Here is a 26,034-nt window from a genome sequence, read left to right as displayed (position 1 = left end):
TATGGTTGTTCTGTGTATGTATGATCATACGTGTATACTTGGAACACAGAGAAAAAAGACTATTAGCTAGTTTTGAATTCTCACTAGTATTGATCAGCATTTTTTGATATAGTATCTAGCTGTCCGCTCCTCAGTTTCTTCATGTGTACAGCGAAATGTTGTCGCCAATTCCTAGACTGAGTTAACTATTGTGTAAAATGCACATATTATGGTATTAAGCAAACAACAGAATTAATAAACTCATACTCATTAGAATTCAGTCCTTTCAAAACAGATGACTCTTTCGTATAAAAATACATTGTAAGGGAATTTACTAGCAGTTAATTCTCAACTAACAAGTAAAATTTTCCAGCTGCATCAATATTTTCTTCAAGTGTTGATGGATGATTTCTCTATTCAGGTCTCACTTTCTTCTCCCGAGACATGGATGGTGACAATCACACGAAAGTCACAAAATTCCTCCTCCTGGGACTCTCTGAAGAGTCAGAACAAGAAGACGTTGTCTTTGGAATGTTCTTGGGGATGTACATGGTCACCATCTCTGGGAACCTTCTCATTATCTTGGCTGTCAGCTGTGACCCTCATCTCCACACACCCATGTACTTCTTCTTGGCCAACCTCTCCAGTGTCGACATCTGTTTTTCCTCAGTCACTGTCCCCAAGGCTCTGGTGAATCACGTGGTGGGAAGCAAGTCCATCTCTTACATGGAGTGCATGGCCCAGATCTACTTCTTGTTTACATTCGTCACCTTGGACAATTTTCTCCTGAGTGTGATGGCCTATGACCGCTATGTGGCCATTTGTCACCCACTCCACTACACCCTGATGATGAGCCCCAGACTCTGTGTCCTCCTGGTGGGCATATCATGGATCACCACAAACCTGCATGCTCTCTTGCACATTCTCCTCATGTCTCGACTCACCTTCTGTTCCCACAATGCAGTGCCCCACTTCTTCTGTGACCCATACCTTGTCATGAAACTCTCTTGTTCTGATACCTTTATCAATCATGTGACATACTTTTCTGAGGGTGGAATGATATTTATGACACCTTTCGTATGCATTGTTGTTTCCTATGCCTACATCTGCTCTAAGGTCTTGAAGATGCCCTCTATCCAGGGGATAAGGAAAGCCATGTCCACTTGTGGTTCCCACCTCACTGTGGTCTGTCTTTTCTACGGGGCGATCCTAGGAATTTATATGCACCCTTCTTCCTCCTACTCACTACAGGATGCAGTGGCCTCTGTCATCTTCATAGTGGTGACCCCTATGGCCAACCCCTTCATCTATAGCCTGAGGAATCGTGACATCAAAGGAGCCCTAAGGAAGATAATTCTCAGGTCCTAGAATTTGAAATTTTTAGAGCTGAGAGAATTCCTAGATGCCATGCATTTTTCCTTTTTATTGAGATCCAAACCGGTCCAGTGCTCAGCATGACCATGTCAGGGATTAGTGACAGATGTTTGTAGTCATGCTTTTATTTGAATGCTGGCTAATGCTCTCTGTCACACACTCTGAACTTTACCTCTTCTAAGGGGGTGATTCTAAGATGCTCATTTCAAAGAAAAGAGAAATTTTCTTTTGGATACATTCTGATACATTGGATACATTTGGACACATTTGGATACATTCTGACTTGAGATGTGTTTTATTATTCCTGAGATCCTGCCTGCCACAATGAACAAGGTATTTCAAAAACAGGGTCATCTGCCCATATGGGCAGAGCTACGGTTATCCTGGTAAATGACCCACAGGAACTTTAACTCACCATAGCTAGGGCAATTGGAGCTTGTTGGTTATATAGTACTCCACTCTAATAGTGTACAGGACCTGAGTTGTTTCCCCTTTGTCCCAGACTGAGGTCCCTCTCCTACATGCTACAGTTCAGAACACTTCCTCTTAGCCATCTCATCCTACCTAACATTTCAGGGTTTTGTACCTCAACATGACTCTGAAGGATGCCTAGAAAGTACCAGGGAGTCTTGGATAGTGGTTGTGATCATCCATTAAACGTGTATGTCCTTTCATGTTATCATGGGCTGCAGGAAGCAGAGATTTCCTTACAACCTGAAGTGTTTACAGTCGCAGTCATGCCTACGACATGTGGACTTGAATTAATGTCAGGAGTATAATTGGAGCTTAGGATTGTGGAGTTGAAATCTATGCTGATTCTGGAACATGGGACACAGTACCCAGAGTTGCAGCCTTCGTCTAGTCCATAGCAAAGGTCAGGAGTGCACAGTGTCAGTTGTCTGCGCATTCCTCTCATCCAGACAGGTCTGCTTCTCATTTCCTGGATGGGGCGGTAGTCACTCTTCAGTAGCTCTCCCCCATGGCCGCTGGTCCTCACTTCTTTTCTTCCTGAACTCTACTGCTTCTATGTCCTTTTTGTCCTTGCCATCAGCTCCTTCCAGACTCTGTCCTGCCTCTGACTGTAGCTATCTCCATCCTGGGGAATCTCACTACATTCTGTCTCTCCCTGCACATCTCTCTCCTCCACACAGGTGCCATTTGTTCCTCCTCAGGTGTCAAATGAGTCCTTTCACCCAACTCTTATAGAAACACAGGAGAGGCAAACTATTCTTTCTTCATGTAGAAAAGACTAATAGTGATTTGGCACAGGATTTCCCTAGGGCCACTAAACTCTCCTCCAGGGCCCTCATGAACCCAGAGTGTAGTAACCACAGGGTCCTGGTGACCCTTGGAAAAGATCTAAGTCTCCCCAAGGTCTCCTCTACTCTGGTAGCAGGAACGCCTTATCCTGTGTTTGTCACTATAACATACAACAGCCTTATTCAAGATAATGTTGGAGTCAGAGTCTTAGATGGTTACTGTTGTGTTTTGAATAAAAACATCCCTTGTAGGCTCTCATGTTTGAACTCTTGGTTCTCAGATGACGGAACTATTTGTGGGGTTTTTGAGGTGTGTCCTTGCTGGAGGCAGTATGCCACTCAGGCTATGTGACACTTCTTTTTCACGCTCTGCACCATGCTTGCCTTTGAGGATGAGTTCTCAGCTTTCCCATCCTGTAGCTGCCATGGTTCCCTGCTATGATGGACTCTTATCCCCCTGGATCCATCGGTCAAAACAAACTCTCTCTCCTGTCAGCTGTGTGGTCATGTGTTTGTCACAGCCACTGTAAAGGAACTGCTGCAGTCGCTCTCCTGGGAGATTTCCTTTTCCTCTGAGGGACAGGAATTGTTAGAGTAGGCAAGGAGCTAAGGAGCAGAGAGAGCAGGCAGATTCTCAAAGAGACAACATTAAAAGTTACAATTAACTTCAAATTTAATTGACTAAGTCCTAAAACAAAACTGAACTGTGAGCAGGTGACAACATTAAATTAGCTTCTACCATTTGGACCAATTTGATCCAGTTAATAAAGAGTTCTGTCTCTTTTCCTTTAAATCTATATTTGTCTTGACAACTTCCCACATGATTTTGGCATGTTTGGGTCATATGCAACTTAAAAAGGGGGCAAGATAAGATTTCAGTGTGGAGTCCTCAAAATAAACAGGTGAACACTGGCAGCACTAAACTGGCCACCAGGCCCATGGATAAATGAATAAGAGTAAATAACATTAGCTGTGACGGTACACAAACACACATACTACACACAACACAGCTCACATGTTATTAATTTTCACCAAAGCAAATGTCAATCAAGAAGAAATACCAATAACATGTCAAGAATGTAATCCCAAATACTACAAACCAAACAACACACTTCTAAATTACGCTTGGGACAAATGGTAGTTTACAGTAGCATTGCCAGGGATCCCAAATGACCCCAGGTGAGCTGACAGAGGTCTGAGAAGGATAGTTTCTCTTCACATATGACATGCAGATAGGGTCTTTTTATTTTCTGTCCCCCATCTATGAAATAACATCCCAATTGTTTCTGAAAATGTTGACAGTCGATAATTACAATAACAATCTCTGTGTCCAGTGACTACAACAAAGGCAAGAGCAGGAGCAGGCACAGTAGAGAAGGGATCATGTGAGTTATTAGGTTGACTTGAGAGCCCCCATTAGCCCTGACAATGTCCTTAAGGCATAACCTTCCCATCCTAGACTGCACAGGAAACGAGAAAAGAAACCTCAATCTCCCTGTGCTCAGAGATAAGATCTGACCTTACTCTTCTGATGCTGTAATAAATCCTCAAGGCCAAGGGAACTTAGAGAAGAAACAGTTCATGCTGTCTCACAGTCCCAGAGGGAGAGCCCTTAATGGCAAGGAAGGCAGGGCATGGCAGCAGGAACAGAAATTGACTGAACACACTTTCATTCACATACAGGAAGAAACAAAAAAGGAGGACAGGACATGGGACAAGGGTATAAAACCTCATATCCTGCCCCTGTGATGTACTTCCTTCAGAAGACTGTGCCTCCTAAAGGGTTCCACACAGCACCACCAACTGGGGATGAAGTGCTCAAACATAAGACCTAATGGAGGCCATTTCTCATTGAGCCCTAGCATGATCATTACAACCTGCTTCTGTGCAGTTCTTTCTTGCCTCTAACTTGTAAAGAAGAGAGAGCCAGACATACAAATGTCACAGCATTTCCCAAAGGATTCTGAGACCTCACACAAACCTCTGGATGCTCAATGAAGAAATCTGGAGATGCATAGACTTTTTTTTAACGAGCTCAGTTCTCTTTATAGTCAGCTTCCTCCTTCCCGAAACATAGAAGGTTGCAATGAAACTGAAGAATTTGTTTAATTAATATTCTTTATCAATAAGTATTGAGAGTCAGATATTGGGGTAAGAATCTGAATGATCAGAGGAGTGACAGAGAAGCCACCAGTGACCTGCTCTCCTTCTGTTCCTCAATCCAAAAGGGCTGAGATCCTCTCTCAGCCCCACCTTACTTCCTGTCTCCCATCTCCTCAGTCCTCCAAGATTTGTGTGTTTTATTTTGGTCAGCTAGTGAGTGTCATATGCCTGCTCCTACAATACCATGGGACTTTAGAGGACTTTAGAGCTGATTCCCCCTTCCCTGATCTCTCTGGCCTCTGATGGGGAACACCATGATGAGTGGCAGCTCTTCCCTAGGCAGATGGTCCTGGCTTGCCTGAGGTCGACAAAAGGAGCTGAGCACCAGCATTCCTACACTCCTCTCTCTATTGCTCTCTTCTATTTAGAGATCCCTGTGATTCCTCATTGTGAGCTCCTGCCATCAAGACTTCCCATCAATGACCTATTGTAACCTGGAATTGTGTGGCGGTTTGAATGAGAATGACCGCAATAGGGTCATCTATTGGGATGCTTTGTCTCTACTTTGAAGAGATGTTTGGGAGGATTAGGAGGTGTGGCCTTGCTGGAGGAGGTGTGCCACTCAGTGTAGGCTTTGAGGTTTCACAAACCCATGTCACATTCAATCTCCCCTCTCCCTCCCTCCCTCCCTCCCTCCTTCCCTTTCTCCCTCCCTCTCTCCCTCCCCCCCCCCTCTCATTAGTCAGTCAGCCTATCCAAACCAGCAATTGAGAGACCTTGTCTCAAAAGCCACCAAAGTAAAAGGCTCTTAAAGAACAACATAAAATGCTGGCCTCTGGCACACATTTGCACACACGTGCACAGACATACATAGTCAAACACAGACACAGATGCACACTCACACTGAAATACTAATAATAGAAATCCAGAGATGCTGTTTGACATTTGTATTGTTAATTTAACACCCCTACAGATATTGTACATTTTTTTTTACAAAAACAGATAATATAGAGGAACTTTTCTAGCTGGTTTGAGATTGATTTCTATATGTACTGAACCAAAACTCTATGGTGTCTTTAGCACTGGGTTATTGGTGTGTCATTGTAGCAATGAAGGACAATGGCAATATCCTGTGCTGTTTAGGGTTCCACCGGGGTCTCCTTCACACTAGCTTTGTACATAATATGACTGACGCGATTAAACACCAACCACAGCCATGGTTGTGGTTATTACCTGCTCAATATATAAAAAGATGAAGCCTGTCAGGATTCTAAACTGGATGAAAAACTTTCAAGTCTCCATGCCTAACTGAGAAGTTATTGGAAGTTCTGATGGAGAAAGAATCATTCATCTGTGAGAGTGTAGCCACCAGTAGGATGTCCATATTCCTGTGGATGATACCCCCAACACAGACAGACAGACAGACACACACACACATACACATAGACACACATATTGGTAGCACTAGCTCGATTTAGTAGGCATTTAAACAATCAATTAAGAGAGGACATGATGTCTGGGGTGTTTACCTGGGGTAAATCTGTGGAGAGCTGGAGGGGAAGTAGAAGCAGATATGATCACATTTCTTTGAATACATGCATGAAATTCTCAGGAAATTTTAAAAAAGAAAAATAAAAACCTGAAAATTAAAAAAGGAAAACAAAACATGACATTTGAATTTTTAGTTCATATATTCAAAATGATATTTGTCCTCTCCTACAATGCTTCATGATATAAGGTACTTATAGTAGGATTTTGGGGAAATGGGACTCTGTGCAGGGCGGCTCTAAGATTATATACCTCTGCCTAGCCTCAAAACCCAGGGGACTGTAGAGAGAGGTGTAACAGTGTCATCTGTCTAGGTGATATGGCCTCCTCTGAAAATTCTACTTTTGGTAACTAAATCTTAAAGAGCACCTGCAGTCATGACCCTCAGCTGGCCCTTTTGTGCACTTCTCCCATTAAAATGGCTGTGTGGTGTTAGTTCCTGTCTGTCCCACAGGCTTTTGTCTGGAAGCTTCCTAACTAAAGGAATGATGCCAGCAACTATTCAAGAGGAAAAAGACCTCTGTTGAGACTTTATCAAGTAATTAAAGATACCCACGGCCCTTGTGTGGGCTCCTTATGCACCCCTCTCCTGTGCCTCTTTGGGGGCATATTTCGAACTTACAATGAGGCAGACAATTAAATGGGATGAAATGAGGTCTTCCATCTTTGTCCTTCAACAGCTATTTATTAAACCCTTCTGTTCTATTCATTTCTAAATTTATCATTTCTACCCTGTCCTTCACACAATCCTGTTTGCATGCCTATGTTGTCATGACCATGGGGCTGAGCAGCTCAGAGTTCTGGGAATGCACAGAATCTGTCTCCACTATCACTACTATCTACAGGAATGTCCTTACTACTCACTCAGTTTCTTTTAGATCCTCCTTCCTTACAGAGTCTACCTATAATTATTTTTTATTATTATTTCATTAATAAAGACTGAAAAATGGTGGTTGAGGTTTTCTATCTTTTTATTTTCAGTTTCAAAAAGATAAAATTCAAGATTTTATTCATTGATTACACTGAGAGCATACATAATAAAACTTCAACGGTTCAATAGCAAAAATATAATATCCGGTGAATTTTTTCTTCTTGTGGTTAATAGAATTTGTGAATATCATGACAGCTCTCTGACTAATGTTTGTCCCCAGCAAACAGTCCACACTTCTCCTTCATTGCTGTGCTAAAGGTTGGTCAATCATTTAGCTCTGTGAGTTCTTTCCATTACGAATTTCTTCACAAGTCTCAGCAAATGCCTAAAATACTGTATATATTATTAAACCATGTCAATTAGTTGTTATATTAAGCTAATTTAACTTTTAAGATGCTTTATGTATATATTAGTTACTTAAAATGATAGGCTTTATTGTGAAACTGTCATGAGAGTATATCAGGTACTATACCCAGATTTATAAATGCCACACAATATTGTTCCTGACTTTCTGTTCCATTTCTGGTTGGTTCAATGTAGCTTTCTAAACTGTCTCCTCAAGGAATCCCTGCAGTTCTACAAATCTAGAAATATTAAAATGCCATGTCAATTTTTCCCTTCTGGTTACATAAGCTCTATGAAAGTTTAATAATGTACACCTATTATCTCACTTTTTGAAAGCTGAAGAAGATGGATCCCACATTCAAGGCTGGAAGGAATCTGGGTCTTCAGAATTGGCTAATCAGCAAAAGACATCAGGAAAGTAAGCTAGGAAACACAACCAAGACAAATCATTAACTTACTACTTTCAAGGTCAGTGTTTCCATAGGAAGCCTTTTCTGCTGGGAGATACATCCCTCTGAATATAAGCAAAAGAGAAAAAAAAATACATGAAGAGATCATGGGATCAGAAGACAAAGCAGAGTGCTCCTGGGTCAGTCCCTGGTTTTCTCTGGGCCCAGACACATTTGGATGAAGAGCAAAGAGGCCCTTTGCTCAACTCTTGGAATTTCTTTGTGCAACTTTGATTTTTTTGCTCACAGACAGCAGCAGGAATGAAGAAACCTGGGCATCAGGATCCAAGAGCTTCCTGAAAAGTGACAGGAAACTAGAGAGGCTCCACCCACGCAGCCTGTCCAATGGAAACTGTTTCTACTAACTCTCTGTATTAGTGACAACAGGAAAGTCACTGTCGTGCTCCATAGGAAACTAGACAAAGATTGTAAGCTGCCTGGATGTCCCCCTGGCCAACTCTAGAGCACATCTTTAGGTGAGGGGAAGGAGAACATCTCTGACATCTGATATTTGATGGATCCCTGTTGTACATCACCAATTTAATAAACAAACAAAATAACCACTGCTAGAGAAAACCACGCCTGCCTTTTCCATTTGTGCTGAATATACTCTACATTCAAGAAGCCCAAGGGAGGCTTGGGTGGCCAGGCAGCTAGGCTTCTCACCACCAGCAGTAAGGAATTTGTCTCTTATTTCGTGAAATGTGAAGCCCCTGTGTATGTTATGGCAATATGTATGTTGCAAATCAGACCCTAAGTTCTTCAATTATAGTATTAGATTCATCATTGCTTTGGCTTCCATTGCCCTCCCAGTCTCACTATTTAAGGTTTTTAAAGCACCATTAGATAATCAGTTAGCACTGATAAAGTCTCTGTGTTATTTTCTAGAGTTGAGTACCACTTTGCAGTCATTGATATCAATACAAGCCTTCAGAAATTTTATCGAATGCAATTTAAATCTAGAAACTTGAAAATAAAGAATGAAAGCAGCCATCTATTTGGAGACATGTTGGCATAAGAGGTTCTGATTCTACAACTATTGCCATATTAACAAATTTTCACAAAGCCAACTTTTTCTAGAAAAACAAAGAAACCTAGCATAGTGGAATTCTGGATCTCCACCTTGGGAAGTGACTTCATCTTGGTGGGGACTCTGGAGGACAGTGGCTCTCCTGAACAGTTCTGTGCTGCAATCACAGCCCTGTACACATTGGCTCTGCCCAGCAATGGACAGCTGCTCCTGGTCATCACAGTGGCTGCCTGGCTCCATGTGTCCACGTATTTCCTGCTTCGACAATTCTCTCTCATGGAGCTCCTCCAGACATCAGTCATCACTTCCAAGGTTATCCTGGATTCTTTGTTTAAAGACAACACTATCTCCTTTGGAGGTTGTACCCTTCAGATGTTTCTATGAGTGGCAATTGGTGGTGCCTCCAATTGACCTGCATAGCCTATGGCAGGTATATGGTCATTTGTCAGCCTCTGAACTATACAATCTTAATGAGGTCAATAGTCTGCTGGATGATGATAGTCACATCATGGGTTCTGGCATCTAGATAGTCCTAGGATTCACCATCACCACTATGCTGTATTCTTTCTGCAAATCCATTCTGTAAGCTCCTCCCTTGCTGGAAGTGCCTTGCACAGACAACTCTACTTATAAACCTGTGATTTATTTGGTGGGTGTGCTCACATAAATTCTCCCTCTTACTGCCATCTTTTTCTCTTATGCATGAATTTTGGTCACTGTGTTCCATATACCCTCAAATGAGCGAGGAAAAAGCCCTTGTTACCTGCTCTTCACATGTGACTGTTGAGTGTATGTACTATGGGACTCTTACAGTCACGTGTGGTCCTACCACAATCCCAAGCAAGACAATGTCTTCTCTGTTTTCTACACAATTGTCACCCCAGCTGTCAGCCCCCTCATCCACAGTCTGAGAAATAAGGAAGTAACTGGGGTTTTGAGGAGAGTCCTGGGACATACCTATTGCCATCACATTGTACATTTAAGATATTATCCTTCCAAACTTAATTCCTCCTCATACTTAGAAGATTTCTGCTATGAACATAATACTTCTTGAAAACCTGGATAGTAAAAACATGTATCTTTTGATTAAGAAGTATGGCAATGAACAATCTATTAAATAACTCTCTGAACATTCTCTTCACAAGGTGTTGGATAGGATAAGATTCACACTGTTTAGAGTTTCTCTTCTCTGTCTCTAGTTTCTAAAACAGCTGTTTAGATACAAATTCTAAAGGGAAGTACTCAATGGACTTGAACCCTGAGATTTTTCATCATATCAGACCAAGAACTATAGACAGTAATTTCAAGTGGTAACTCGCAGATTATTAGAAGGGTTTGTTTGAGGTTTACAAAAACGTTTAAATCGAATAATGTCAGCTAGACACAATCCTGACATCAACAGGCTTAGTTGATATATAGTTCACTAGCTATAGGACCATTTCTACCCTTCCTTTTTGTAAACATCAGCTTTTGTGGATGCTCTGACAGATGTCATTGCTTGTCAGGGAGGAGTCTTTGTTTTTTCTTTCTTCTTTCTTTCTTACTTCCTTTCTTTTTGCAATGATGGAAATTCAAGTGAGAGTATGTGCTTCTATTCTGCGTATAATAAAAATAAAAAGCAGAATAAGCTCATACTTTGCCTTTTTTTCTAGGCATGTCTTTAAATATCTCAGTAATTATTAAGGGTCCATAACACTTGATGTGTTTATCTGGTTTAAATAGTAAACTATGTGTGCATGTCTCATAATATCATGTAGGACATGATATGTGTTCATAGTTTTACTTTTTTATTGGTTAAAGATAAATTGAGACAGGCATGGTAATACATATCTTTAGTCCCAGTATACAGGAGGTTGTTGTAGGAGACTACTTGTTTGTTCCTGGCTGCTCAGCCCCAAAATAACCACATAGAAACTGTATTAATTAAATCACAGCTTGGCCTATTAGCTCTAGCTTCTTATTGGCTAGAAATTATTAATATTAATATTAATCTGTGTATCACCATGTGACTGTGGCTTACCAATAAGGTTCCATCTGGCATTTTTTCTCTGGTGTGGCTACATGGCTTCTCCCCAGTGTTACAAAAGAACTTAGGGTGACTGTCCAGGCAGCAAGATGTGTCTGTCAATTCTAGGGTTTTGGAAGTTGCTTACAATGCATTTCCTATTTACTTAGGTAATATTATATCCTTCTGGGATTTTTGATGGAGTTGAATAATAGATAGTTATAATTATAGCTTTTTTAGTTGTGATAAAATATAAAGTGGATATAAATATTGTAGTTGTAATTCTTGCTTAATATCTGTTTTGTGATATGTAATCTATATGTTAAAGTTAAAACCTTCCTTTTTATTTAAACAGAAAAGGGGAAATGGTGTGGGAACTCCTTCTGTATATGTGTTGCTTTTATTGGTTAATGAATTAGAAGCTGCTTTCAGTCAATGGCTTAACAGAATGAAAAAGATACATACAGAGAGTTGGCAGAGTTAAAAAGAAGTCATGTAGCCCAGCAGGAAACAGATGCCAGATTCCAGACAGGATCTTCACCCAGTAAGTCTCAGCCATATGGCACAGATTAATAGAAATGGGTTAAATTAAGACGTAAGAGTTAGCTAATAAGAAGCTAGAGCTAATAGGCCAAGCAGAGATTTAATTAATACAGTTTCTGTGTGATTATTTCAGGGTTGAGCAACTGGGAACAAACAAGCGGCCTCCTGCAACAGGAGGCAAGCTGATTTCTGTGAGCATGAGACCTGTCTAAACAGTGTTTCATAGTGACATCTTGTCTCAAAAATATGTGAAAATAGAATAACTGTAATGTACTTTATTTTCTTACTATTAAACATGTTGCATGCACTAAAGGTCTGGGTAATATTGTTTGTAAAAATTAATAAATTTCTTATCTTTTCTAGTGTTTGAAATTTTATACAAGTATATAATGTATACTTGCCATAACAACCCTACATCCATTATATGACTCCTGCTTTCTCAACACATCTGTTTCCCAATTTCATTCCTTATTCTTTTCCCTTAAAACAAGTAAGACTAATTAGTACTGCCCATAAGTGCATGGGTGTGTAACCTACCAAAGAAACGTGACTCTCCCTTCCTCAGCAGCCAGCAACTACCAGTGACTCCTCACCTAAAGAAGGTGATAGGAAACCTTCCCTCCCCCAAGGTGGAATTTTTAACTGCATCAGTCACGTGCAGAGCTATGCTGGTAACCACAGTTGCAGTGAGTTCACGTGTGCAATAGTCATGCCTCGGTCAGAGACCAGCCTTTCATGGCACTCTTTCCAACCTCCAGCTTACATTGTTCTCGCCCTGTCTGCTGTGGTGCTCCTTATCCCGAAGTGGAACGTTTGATACAGATGTCTCATCTTCAGCTGAGCATTCACAGTTGCTTATGCTCAACACTGAACAGTTAAACTCTCTACATTAACTACCACCCTCTACAATAAGAAGGTTCTCTGCTGAAAGTTGCAAAACCCTGTGAGTATAGCTATAAATATATAGAAGGCAATTTGACAAGACCCTTGGCAAAATAATACCAATAAGTTCTCTCTTGGAACCTATAATGTCTCTAACCATGGGCTTGAATAGTCTAACAGTATGAGAAATTAACCATTTCCTATGGAATAACCCTCATATCCAACCAAGAGAGTGGTTGGTTATCCCTATAAATGGTCTTGCCCAAATTATGCCAGTGGTCAGACCTCACCTGTGAAATGTGTACTGTAGCATCTAGGATCCAGAGAATAGCAAGATCACTGATGGCTTTTTCCCTACCAGAAAGCTGTGTAGTACCTTCATGCACTAAAAATCTAACCAGCAGGGGAGAGACTCCTGTACAACTCAAGATTGGTTTACCTGTGTCTTACAACCAAAGCATACAGCAATAGGGTAAACAATAATGAACAATGACAATTCCTGTGTGTGTGTGTGTCTGTGTATGTGCACCTATTGTTTTGTGTAGATATTCATTCATATTACTATGAATATGTTAAAATTTTATTCAATATCATTTGTTTTTCCTGTGATATTTTCGATGTCATACAGATATGTAAAGGTAGGGGACTTCAAACAACAGTAAATAGCCATGCTTTGAGGTCCTATTAGTTTGAAGGTCGATACTAGATTTTAAGAATACAGAAAAATTCTGAGGAGCAAAAGGTAAGCATTAACATTTTTTCCAGGAGAGATTATCAAGATTTTCGATACCTGGGGCCTAGTCAGAGGGAAACAACAGAAATATCCCCCAAATTTGCAAGGTGGCTTCTTATACAAGATGTCTAGAGTGCAGATGGGAATCATCCACAGAGGGGTCTAAATCCTGAGAAACTACAGAAACTGAGAGACAGAGCAGTGAGCTTGTGTGGCTGTATCTCAAGGCATATTGCCCCATATATTGCCTAAATAAGAAACAGAACCTTTATCCCCAAGTCCAAAAGGGACAGTTTCAAGACAGCACCAACTGTCCTGGGATTACTTTTGGAGCAGAAGGGGTTCAGATGACAAAGAAAGAGGAGGTCTTTCTTCTGTCAGGGTGCTCCAGAAGTGTACGTGATTATTATTATTTGTATCATGGGCAAAAAAAAATACCTCAGTCAATACCATTGCCAGAAAGCTATATGGAAGGAAACAGAGAAGATTAGCTGATGTCTAGGGCAGGGTCTTAGGGAAGTGAAGGGTTGAATCCATCAGCCTGTTTTTATATCTGCTATCCATGTCAGAAAATCCTTCTGAGCAGTGGGGTGAAATATTGACTGATGAAAACGAATGCTCAAAATCTTTATCTGCCAGAGAAATGTGAAGAAAATCATATTGATTCCATGTCACTCTGATCAAAATGTCTACAAACAAGAAAGATAACAACACACCAATCTGCCCTCTGGCCTTGCATGTTTTTAGTGTCCTCGTTCAGGATATTCCCCAAGCCTTGGAGATACCCTGCTCAGGGCTAAGCAATCGTAGACACTTAGCAATGCTTTGACTAATTATAAATATCTGCATTAGTTGTTTCCTGTAGAAAAAGAAGTTTCTGCTACCAAAGTTGAGATAAACCCACTTGCATAGGTACAGACACACAAATTTAGAAGTCAGTTTGTTTACATGATCATTCACAAAATAACTATTGTAGCTACTGCCCTTGGGTTTATGACTTCTACAGCCATTGGGTGTTAACTAGGATTTCAGTACTAGGAATGAATCTTGTGCCATGGAACAGATCTCAGATCCAATCAGAAATAATTTAGTTACTCCATGATAGTCATGCCAAAATCATACTAGTAGGCATATTTTGCCTGAGAAGTCAATATTGTAGTATGCAGTGTTCAGCTCTTGGCAATACCATTGATGTCCTTCCTCCCTGAACAGCCTTCAAAACACCCTTGCACTAAAAGCTAGCTAGCAGGAAGGGGGATTCCCAGTCAGTTTTAGAGCAGTTCCTATATGTACTCTGTGCAAAGTGTGTCTTGTCTTCAGTAATGGGGTCCTAGAATGTACTTAGGGAGTGGGATGGAGTAGGAGGAGGGGAGGGGGTAGAAGCAGGGATAGCTATGTAAAATGGGAAAAGATTGTATTAAAAATTCTTAATAAAAGAAGAAACAAAGAAATTCAATATTCACTAAAATAGTTCACTGTGATTCTTTTTTTTTACTTATTCTATAACACAATTTTATTCAGTTTCGCATGTCACTACATACATCTACTGTAAAGCATGTGCCACAATTTACAACAGAGTTCCCTAATTTACACTATTTAGGGGATAATTTTGGCTACAGTGTTAACTTTGGTGGATATGCCTAAAAGCCTTTGAGTAACTAGTAAGTAATCTTGTATAAAATCCTAAGGGGATGTATGATCGCCATCATTTTCTTTAATAGCACCCTGCATATAAGGCTAATGTGGTAAGAGTTCATCAGAACAAATACTTGTGGCTTTTCAAGTGGAAAACATTTATTAACATTGAAGCTCACATCATACAAGGCCATATAAAAATTCTTAGCATTCTGATTATACTTAAGTATATTTTCTACATTAAGTACATTTTTACAGTTATATAATTTAGCTTTTCATAATATATTGCCTCAATACATTAGTTCTGTTAAGCAAAAGCACTTATTTTCAAACCCAATACTTGAACAATTTCCTCTGCACATGGTTCAGCAGGGCTAACTAGCATAAGATGCTCTTTATGAAGAGGTATACAATCTCAATATTAACAGTTGCTAAAATTTGGTATTTTTATGCAGCATTTTTTATTACAACACAAAAGGATACTGAAGTATGGAAAGTAAGATCCAGAGACGTTCCTGTGGAATCAAACTCATAACACTATAGTGTTTTTAAAAACCTTAACATAAAATATTTGAAGTTCATACTAGACCATTCCTATGAGGGAAAACTACTTGGGAATAGGGAAGAAAATGACATCTTTTAGTTCCTCTGTGGTTCTAAGAAGAAATAGCCTAAATTGCCCATTGCCACTCACTAATCATGACGAGAAATATCAGAACAGACATGTGCCAACCCAACAATTCTAGGCAACTTTATGGAAGTGAGAGTGGTTTTAGCTCATGCTAGATGACCATAGCCGACTTCATGTGTAAGATATTTGCATACTGTGATCTAGGTCTTCACTTCAAGCTATACTGAGGATTTTAAAAGTGTCCTGGCTACATTTCATCATCCCCAGAGAGCTGATTTGATGCCTGAGTTACAACACCAGTCTGTTACTTGTTCGTGAGATGGATGTATACTATTGGAGATAAGTATCATAGATCAAACAGTCTATTTCAGGAACGTGATTACACTAGAAAATTAAAAAATAAGTTATTTCTACAGACACCTCTAAAGGGAGCAGAAGAATCAACTTATATGTCTAAATAAACATTTGAAAGGGAAACAAACCAGCCACCTGAAATCACAGTGTTTGCTATGTTGTAGTCCGGGTCACCATCAGGCTGCAGCTGGACCACAACACTGTGTTCAGCGGTCTCCTTGTCGGCATCACTGCTGTCGGTCTCGTTGTCATCCTCCTCGTAGTCGGAAGACTCTGTCATGTTCTGATGGGAGTGGGATGCTGACAAAGACCCAAATGATCGGGCCCTGACTGACACTGAAGGTGGAAGTAAAGGGGTGTGCTCTGACACTTCATTTTCCTCCTGACTGCTGTCGGTGTCAGAGTCAGAATCACCTTGGGAAGGAACAACTTTTTGTTTGCAGACTGGACAGGTTTTTTTGGTTTTAGTTAGCCAGGGATCTACACACTTGCAGTGATAAGCATGGGAACAGGGAAGGATTCTTAGCTTATCTCCATCTTCATATTCCTCCAAACAAATGGCACATACATCATATTCATCATCCTTCTTAAACTTATGTACAGGGAGTTTTTTAAGTTGATCTTTACGAAGTCTGTTTCTTCTGTTTCTATGTCTGTCCTGGACAAATTTTGTGATCATAAAAATGACTATCAGGCTGAGGCAGATACCCACTATGATGAGGAAAGGAATCAGATAGTACTCCAAAGGAAGACTCAGTTCTGGAACTAAGATTACATGGCCCCCTTTTTCATATGTGAATTCATCTTTCATGGAATTAGCTGATGATTCACCAATGAAGACAGATGGAATGTCAATTTTCTTTAATGTTTAAACTGTACTTACTGTCGTTGGATCCCATGTTAATCAGGTCATCAGAGTCTACATTGTGAACTATGGCTGCTTTGTATCCTGCTCTCTGTGCATTTAAAACCTTTATATCAAAATTACAATCAAGTCTTCTAATCAATACGATAAAAGTGCTGGATGAATTGTCTTTTAGTGGTGGAGGCACTATAGATTCACAGCATTCTCTGGTTTCGAGTTAATCAAAAAGCCCTTTTCCAGTGGGGCAGCTTACATCTTTCCTCTCTGGTGGTCTGGGCAGAACTGTCACTGTGCTTCTTTACAAAGAAAGGCCATCAATCACGTAAATTCTCTTGGATAAAACTAGCCTGTCAAGGAAGGAGTGTATTTTAAAATGCTGAGGAAATAAAACTCCACACTTGGACCTTCTCTGCACAGCTGAGATATCATCAATGACTGAAGCCTAATGGAATCATGAAGAAACAACCTCCAAAGACTCTCAGTAAAATACTTTCAGGAGCTGTGGAGTGTAGTCCATTTTTTATATTTACATCTAATATCAACTTGCAAATGAGTACATACAGTATTTGTCTTTTTGAGTCTGGGTTATCTCATTCAGGACAATTTTATTCCAGTTTCATCCTTTGCCTGCAAATTTCATGATGTAATGTTTTATGGCTAAGTAATACTCCATCATATAGATTTTTAAAATCCATTCTTTACCACATTTTCTTTATCCATTCATTACCTGAAGGGCATTTTGTTTGTTTCCACGTTCTGACTATTACGAATAATGCTTCTATGAACATTGTTGAGCAAGTGTTCTTGAGGTATGATTGAGTATCCTTTCATTATATGCCTAAGAGTGGTATCTTAGGGTCTTGAAGTAGATTAATTCCCAATTTTCTGAGAAACTGCCATAATGATTTCCAAAGTGGTTGTACAGTTTGCATTCCCACCAGCAATGGATGAGTGGTTCCCCACTCTACCTCCTCTCCAACATAAGCTGGTCCTCAGCACTTTTTATCTTAACCATCTGACAGGTACCAGATGGTATCTCAGAGACATTTTGATTTGCATTTCTCTGATGATTAAGCATGTTGAGCAATTCCTTATATGCCTTTCAGCCATTTGAGATTCTTCTGCTGAGAATTCTCTGTTTAGCTTTGTACTCCATTATTTGATTGTATTATTTTGATATCTAGTTTCTCGATTTCTTTATATATTTCAAAGATCAGCTCTCCATCAACTGTGGGATTGGTGAAAATCTCTTCACATTCTGTAGGCTGTTGTTTTGTCTTACTTACCATGTCTTTTGCTTTACCAAAGCTTTTCAGTTTTAGTTGGTCCCATTTATTTATTTTTGCTCTCAGTGTCTGTGCTATTGGTGTTATATTTAGCAAGTGGTCTGCTGTGCTAATGTGTTCAAGGCTACTTCTCATTTTAGTTTCTACCTGGTTCAATTTAACTGGATTTATGTTGACATCCTTGATCCACTTGGACTTGAGTTTTATGCATGGCAATAGATGTGGTTCTAATTGCAATCTTCTACATGTTGACATCCAGTTATGCCAGCACCATTTGTTTAAGATATTTTCCTTTTTCCATTGTACCATTTTGCTTTTTTGTCAAAATTAGGTGTTCATAGGATGTGTGAATTAATATCAGGGTCTTCAATTTGATTCTGTTGGTCCACGTGCCTGTTTTTATGTTAATACCAAGCTGTTTTTATTACTATAGTTCTATAGTAGAGTTTGAAGTCAGGAATGGTGATGCCTCTGTTTCTATTTACAATTCTGTTTGCAATTCCTTTATTGTACATGGTTGTTTTAGCTATTCTGGGTTTTCTGTTTTTCCATATGAAGTTGAATATTGTTCTTTCAAGGTCTGTGGAGAATTGTGTTGGAATTTTGATGGGAATTGCATTCAGTTTGTAGATTGCTTTTGGAAAGATTGCCTTGTTGATTCTGCCTAGCCAAAAGCATGAGAAATCCTTCCATTTTCTGACATATTCTTCAATTTCTCTCTTTAGAGACTTAAAGTTCTTGTCATACAAGTCTTTTTCACCTGTTTGGTTAGAGTTACCCCAAAATATTTTAAATTTGTTGCTATTATAAAGGGCGATGTTTCTCTGATTTCTTTCTCGGCTCGTTTATCATTTGTATATAGGAGGGCTACAAATTTTTTGAGTTAATCTTGCATTCCATCATATAACAGAAGATGTTTATCAGCTGTAGGTATTCCCAGGTAGAGTTTTTGGGAACACTTATGTATACTATCATATCATCTGCCAACAGTAATAGTTTGACTTTTTTTCCAATTATATCCCCTTGATCTCCATTTTTGTTTATTGCTCTAGCTAAAACTTTGAGTACTATATTGAACAGATATGGAAAGAGTGGACAGCCTTGTCTTGTTCCTTATTTTGTTCTTAAGAGATACCTTAAACTTTCTGGAAAGATGTTCCAGGTTTAATATCCTAGTTAGTATTCTTCATCAACTTCCTAATGTTCATATTACCAATTTTACACATGGGTGGATCTTTAGAAAGATTCAAGTAAAACAAGAGGGAGTGTAAATCAAAGGAGTAAAGTTACTTGGAAAGATCCAATGTTGTTGGAGTTGTTCTGAGTAGCACAAGAGGGGCTATTGGTGTAGCAATTCAGAATTAGAGTTCATTTTATCCTAACTTTACTGAACCTTATGTTTTCTAGACTACTAAAAAGACCACAAGGAATGAAGGTCTGCAACTCCACCTTGGGAAATGGCTTCATCTTGGTGCAGATTCTCAATGACAGATTCTCACAACAACTCTCCTGAATTGTTGTGTGCCACTATCATAGCCCTGTACATTTTAGCCCTGACCGGTAATGAACTGTTACTGCTGGTCATAACCATGGATGCCCAGCTCCATGGTCCTGTGTATCTTCTGCTCTGAAGCTGTCTCCCAAGGTCCTCATCCTCATATCAGTTATTATTCTCAAGGCTGTAAGATTTTCTTCTCAAATACAGCACCATCTCTTTGGGGGTTGTGTCCTTCAGATGTTCCTGGTACTAACATTGGGTGGTGCAGAAGAGCTCCTTCTGGTATTTATGGCCTATGGCAGGTATGCGGTCATTTGTCTTAAACTATATGATCTTAATGAGCCACAGAGTCTGCTGCCTCGTGATATCAATATCATGGATCCTGGCATCCCTCTGTGCTCTAAGATATACCATCCACACCACGCAATATCCCCTCATGTAAATCATGGCAGATCGGACACTTCTGTGAGATGCCTCCCTTGCTGAAGCTGGCCTGTGCAGATACCTCCAGATAAGAGCTAGTGGTTTATGTAATGGGTGTGACCTTGCTCGTTTCCCCTCTTGCTACCAACTTGTCTTCCTACTCACTATTTCTTCACCATGCTCCACATGCCCTCGTATGAGGGCTGAAAGAAAGCTGTTGTCACATTGTCACATTGTCACTTGCTCTTTCCATCTGACTGTGGCTGGGATGTGATACCAGGATGCGATGGTCATGTATGTACTACTCAGCTCCTTCCATAGACCCAAACAAGATGGTATCAGCTCAGTTTTCACTCCAGCTCTGAGTCCCCACATCTACAGCCTGAGGAATGAAGTCACTGGGGCTTGGAGAAGAGTCCTGGGGAAAAAGTCATTGTCAGTACAGTCTACATTCTAGACAGTTCTCACACTGAATTCTAAACTTTATTCTTCCTAAAAATTTGAATATTTCTACTATGAATGAAATACTACTGTTAATATCAAAAGCATAAAAGTATGTTTTTGATAGTAAGTATGGGTCACAACAACCATGTAAAATATCCTTTGAATATTGTGAGTATTTTATCGAATGAAGTTCACACTGTGTAAAATTAAATCTATGTCTTTAAAAGTTAGACACCACTAACCTCTTAGGTTAGAGGTCCACATTGGTCTTAATCTGAATATGACTCCTGGAAGTTTAAATCCTTGTTGGACCAACAACCAGAAAAAAAAAATGTTTCAAGTAGATAAGTCACATATTGGAGGGGATTCTTGAGATTTCCATATATGTTAAACCTCCTAATCTTGACTAAAAATATAATATTGACAGTGACTAATTTGCTTAAGAATTGGTGGAAGTTTATATTATGTTCACTCTTTCTCTCTCCCTAAGAATCAGCATTCATAGATGTTCTCACAGACACACTGTTCAGTCTCTCTCTCTCTCTCTGTGTCTGTGTTGTGTGTTATGTAATTTTCCTATTCTTTCTTTTCTTCTTTTTTATTTTTTATTTTTCTCTCTCTTTTTTTCAGGATGGGAATTAAAATAAGCACTATTCTAACCTGTGGATAATAAAACCAAAGAGCCGGATGAGACAGCACCTGCCTATTTTCCTAACATGCATTAAAGTGTCACAATAATCACAAAAACCCAAGTTTACTCTTGTCCCAGACATTACACAATCTATTCCCCTGACCAAATATCTCATTCTGCTCAACATGCATTTACATAGTTTATGGTTTCTATATTGATCTAAGACACAAGTCAGGACTGCTATCCCCAAGAACACCATTGGTAACCAATGCTCCCATAGATAAGGGCAAGGGACATGCTGAAATACTATTGATGGGACTATATAACACTTGCTTTAGAAGTCAGTCTGAGATTTTCTCAAAAAAAACCCTAGAAATAGATCAATGAATAGTTTGAAGGGGAAAATAAATTAAAAATGGAAAATTAGGAAAAAGGGACAATGTGGTTTTCTTGCTATTTTAAATATGCATTAGTATTTGATTGATATTGCTGTTTGTAGAAATTGGCAATTTCCTGTTTAACAGGAAGAAAATATTATTATAACTCCTTCATTTATAGCACTGAACAAAGCTTTTATTAAGTTGAGCTCATTGAAGCCGAAAATATGACAGTGGTTCCCAGAGTGGGGAGATTTGTAGGTGAGAAAGAGGAACAGGCAACAGTTGATCAGTGGGTGCCGAATCACCGAGGAAGAGTGGCAAGAGAGTGCACATTGGTGCTGAACAGCAGACTATACATTACAACAAAAGTTTGGTTGTTCCAAAAGGCAGAAGAAGTGATTTTGAAACATCTCTTCATAAAAAATAAATAAATTGTTGAGGAGATAAATATATTTAATGTGATTTAAATATTATACAATGGTTGTATGTATAAAAACATAACATGAAATATCATTAAGATAAAAATGTGGCTTTTATTTTTATGTAACAGTTACAATAAGTAAAAATGAGTTTTAAAGAAAATTAATAGAAGTTGATATGTTGGAGGTAAACAGTGTGTGTAAAATCTCACACTCGTTTAGAAGAATTTCCTGCCATATTGGATGCAGGCACCTATCTTGCTAATTTGATGCATTTGTGTGCAGGTTTCTTCACCTGTTGGTACCCATTGATGTGCTCTGTGTTTTATGGTGGTGATACAGATGCTAACAAAGAGCCCCTAGCCAGCTGCTAGAACACAGAAACTGGAATTAATCCAGTTCACATTCTCATAAACTTTGAACATGTACTTAGTCTTCTTGAGGAAAAAAATAAATAGCAAACTATAAATTTCTAGTAACAAAAAGACACTTCTTAGATAACTGTGGAGATTCAGCATGATATTAAATATAAATATATTGAGTGAGGCATGTGGAATCTGTGATATTCTACATCCACCTGCGCTGGAAATCATGAGTAGCAGTGTCCGACAGCACATGGGTGTTTGGTGATACAGCTATTCCTTCAATGTCAAGTAAATGCTGTTTTATGCATATGTTTGTGTGTGTTTATATTAATTAGCAATGGTGGCCTCTTACATATGAGACTAGTCTTTCCCCTTAGTAAAGGTCTGATGAATAGTTAGTTAAATCAGACTTAAGTTTACCTGCATAGTCTTGGAATTAAGGGGAAATAGTTTTTGTGAAAATGTTAAATGTTTTTCATTTTATATCACATTAAATCTGTATTAATGCATTAGTGACAACATTTTATCATTTAATTTGCAAAATGCATAAGTTTTTTGTTAGCATTTTTGATAACTTCAGGACTGAGGGTGTAGATTCTATGGTCATTACAGTTTTGGTTATAATTTCTGTTCCAATTTATCACTTGACATTAAAATAAATGAGGGTAGGGTTTTTATTCTTAAAAAATTAACTTTATTTATTTTGCATAGTGATCCCAGTTCCCATTCCCTCATCCTCCCATTCCTTCCACATTCCTTCCCCCAACCCTACCCCCATTCACTCCTCAGGGAGGGTAAGGCACATTGTTTTGAGGCAGGACCAAGGCTCTCCCTACTATATCTAGGCCGAGCAAGGCATCACTCAAAGAGAATGGGTTCCAAAAAGCTAGTACAAGCAGTAGGGATAAATCCTGGTGCCACTGCCAGGGGCCACACAGTCTGCCCCAGCCATACAACTGTCACCCACATTCAGAGGTCCTAGTTTGGTCCTATGCTGGTTCCTTCCCTGTCTGACTGGAGTTGGTGAGCTCCCATTAGCTCAGGTAAACTGTTTCAGTGGGTGTCCCCATCATGGTCTTGACCACTTTGCTCATATTCTCCCTCCTCCCACTGGACTTTGAGAGCTCACCCCAGTGCTTATCTCTCCCTCTGGTTCCATCAGTTTCTGGGTGAAAGTTCTATGATGACATTTAAGATAGTCATCAATCTGACTACAGGGTAAGACCAGTTCAGGCACCATCTCCAATACTGCTTAGGGGCTTAGCTGGGGTCATCCTTGTGGATTCTTGGGAATTTCTCTAGTACCAAGTTTCTTGCTAGCCCCATAATGGCTCTCTCAATCAAGATATCTCTTTCCTTGTTCTCCATCTCTGTCCTTGCCCTGCCTTGACTATCCTATTTCCTCAAGTTCTCCTCCCCCTCCCTTTCTCCCTTCCTCCTCTCCTTCCACTCTCCCTTCCCCCACTATCCTCATGATGGGAAAACATTTTCTCCCCCCACACCCCATCTCAAAATTTTTTCAGGAGATCTTGTCTATTTGCCTTCCCAGGGGATCTATATATGTCTCCCTTAGGCTTGTCTGTGTTACTTAGCTTCTCTGGGGTCATGGACTATAGACTCATTATTCTTTGCTTTATAGCTAGTATCCACTTATGAGTGGGTACATACTGTGCTCATCTTTCTAGGTCTGGGTTACCTCATTCAGGATGATTTTTTTCTAGTTCCATCTATTTGCATGCAAATTTCAAGATGTCATTGTTTTATACCGCTGAGTAGTACCCTATTGTGTAAATGTACCACATTTTCTTTATTCAGTCTTTGGTTTAGGGGCATCTAGGTTGTTTCTAGTTTCTAGCTATTACAAATAATGCTTCTATGAATAAACACAGTTGAGCAAATGTCCTTATGATATGAGTGCGGTGCATGGTTTGGGTATATGCTCAAGAGTGCTGTGGCTGGGTCTGGAGGTAGATTGATTCCCAATATTCTGAGAAACCACCATGCCAATTTACAAAGTGGCTGAATAAGTTTGTTTTCCCACCAGCAATGGAGGAGTGATCCCTTATTTCACATTCTCTCCATCATAAACTGCCATTACTGTTTTTGATCTTAGCCATTCTGACAGGTATATAATGATATCTCAGAGTTGTTTTGATTTGCATTTCCATGATGGTGAAGGATATTGAGTAATTCCTTAAGTGCTTTTTGGCCATTTGAGATTCCTCTGTTGAGAATTTTTTGTTTAGATCTGTACCCCATGTTTAATTGGATTATTTGGTATTTTGATGGTTTCTTGAATTCTTTGTATATTTTGGAGATCAACCCTCTGTGAGGTGTGGGGTTGGCAATGATCTTTTCTCATCTGCAGGTTGCCATTTTGTCTGGTTTTTATCATGTCCTTTGCCTTAGAGAAGCTTCTCAGTTTCAGAAGGTCCCATTTATTAATTGTTGATCTCAGTGTCTATGCTTATGGTGTTATATTTAGGAAGTGGTTACTGTGCCAAAGCATTCAAGGTTTCTTCCCATTTTCTATTGGGTTCAGTGTAACTGGATTTAATTTGGACTGGTCAGATGGCTCCACCATGAAAGGCTATGCTCACAATAAAAAACATAGTATATTGAAAGCTATCTCCAGTCATTTGTGACTTTACTGTTTGTACTGCAAGCACCTGTTGTACTGGAGTCATACTGTAAGTGAATAGGTGTCTTCCCCACACAGTAGAAGAATGACCATGGTTAAAATGAGTGAGGATTTTAATTGAGTGATAATGGCAATAAACCCCATAAAACATGTGAAATGCTCACAGGAAGAATATCTTCTTTTAAATGGTTACATTAATAAAAATACAAAACGGTGGGATAGGTACTTATGCAGGAACTGAGTTTTCCCTCTCTTATTTCCTTGGCAGAGGCAGACAGAATGCAAACAGTGAGCACTGAGCACATGCTATAATGAGGACCTCTGAGGAATCAACCCACGGGATGTCCCATGCGACAACAAACATCTTACCCTAAAGGAAATCCTGATCTCCAGGGACAGAGCCTGCATCTCTTTGTTTTCTCTCCACCATCTAGGCTTCACCATAGACAGCCAGCCACCTCACTCTAAACGTCCCTGAGAGAAGAGCTTCCTCAGTTCTCACCCCACGCTGTGAATTTCCCATCATTCAAGTCCAGGATGGAACCAGCAGAGACAGGGAATCTATGAGAGCCTCAGAGAACGGCAGGTGAGAAGCTGGGGACACAGGTTAGGGACTAGTCCATCCAACAGCAGACTGATACCCAGAGACACCGACTTAACATGTGATACTGGGGGAGCACCTCTCTATACCTTTCTGTAGCTAGCCAAGTGCCAGAGGAAATGTTTCTGAAGAGGAGACAACTGGGGTTAGCAGTGCTGTGACAACAGGCTCCTAACAGCCTTTCCTGGAAAAAAGGGACTCCCCTCTCAGACATGCAACGTTGTCCTATTCCATGACAAATCTCCATGTTTGTGACAATTGCATCTCTATGTTCATTGACTGTGAGTTGATTCTATAAAAAAAGGGTCTGAGACTTAAGCTACTTTGGATACTGTTCTGAGCCCCATAAGGGAAGTAGGCTACTCTAGGAACTACTCAGCTTTAATGTACAATCCAGGGATCCAAACTCACAGACACAGCTCTGAGATGTCTCAGACTCAGTCCTTAGAGTTCGGCTCATAGGAGGCTGAAGGATGAAAGAGATGCCAAATTGTTTAATCCCACAAACAGATCACCGTCGATGATAGCAGGGCTGTCTCTCTATAAGGAAGCTTCCATGGATGGAAACTTCTACTTCAGAGGATGCCTGCCGGTTTCCAGTCAGAGGGAGAGCAGTTAGGTGTGTGACATGTCTGACACACTGGTTTGCTGAGGAAGTGCAGCTTGCTCAGGTGTCACTG

General features: G+C 39.8%; 1 protein-coding gene and 3 pseudogenes across 1 annotated transcript; 3 read left to right on the top strand and 1 right to left on the bottom strand.

Annotated features, from left to right (window-relative positions):
• Window positions 1–417: 417 nt before the first annotated feature.
• LOC125411628 (olfactory receptor 1f45-like) lies at window positions 418–1,347 on the top strand. Its single transcript, XM_048451830.2, has one exon. It carries the CDS (start codon window positions 424–426, stop codon window positions 1,345–1,347), a length of 924 nt encoding a protein of 307 aa, XP_048307787.2. The 5' UTR covers window positions 418–423.
• A 2,434-nt stretch (window positions 1,348–3,781) lies between these two features.
• Window positions 3,782–10,072, top strand: LOC146892903 (olfactory receptor 2AG1-like; annotated as a pseudogene).
• A 5,013-nt stretch (window positions 10,073–15,085) lies between these two features.
• Window positions 15,086–16,875, bottom strand: LOC148120979 (E3 ubiquitin-protein ligase RNF13 pseudogene; annotated as a pseudogene).
• Window positions 16,876–19,381: 2,506 nt separating this feature from the next.
• On the top strand, window positions 19,382–20,330 carry LOC148120978 (olfactory receptor 2AG1-like; annotated as a pseudogene).
• The last annotated feature ends 5,704 nt before the right edge of the window (window positions 20,331–26,034 follow it).

Source organism: Myodes glareolus, chromosome 9, assembly GCF_982192425.1.
Source record: "Myodes glareolus chromosome 9, mMyoGla1.1, whole genome shotgun sequence".
Classification (NCBI taxonomy): domain Eukaryota; kingdom Metazoa; phylum Chordata; class Mammalia; order Rodentia; family Cricetidae; genus Myodes; species Myodes glareolus.
The sequence above is the reverse complement of the archived record's forward strand: the minus strand, read 5'-3'. Positions and strand labels throughout refer to the sequence as shown.

What these genes read in the sequence shown, in the direction of transcription:
- LOC125411628 (XM_048451830.2), top strand. Translation starts at nt 424, where the DNA reads ATGGATGGTGACAATCACACGAAAGTCACAAAATTCCTCCTCCTGGGA.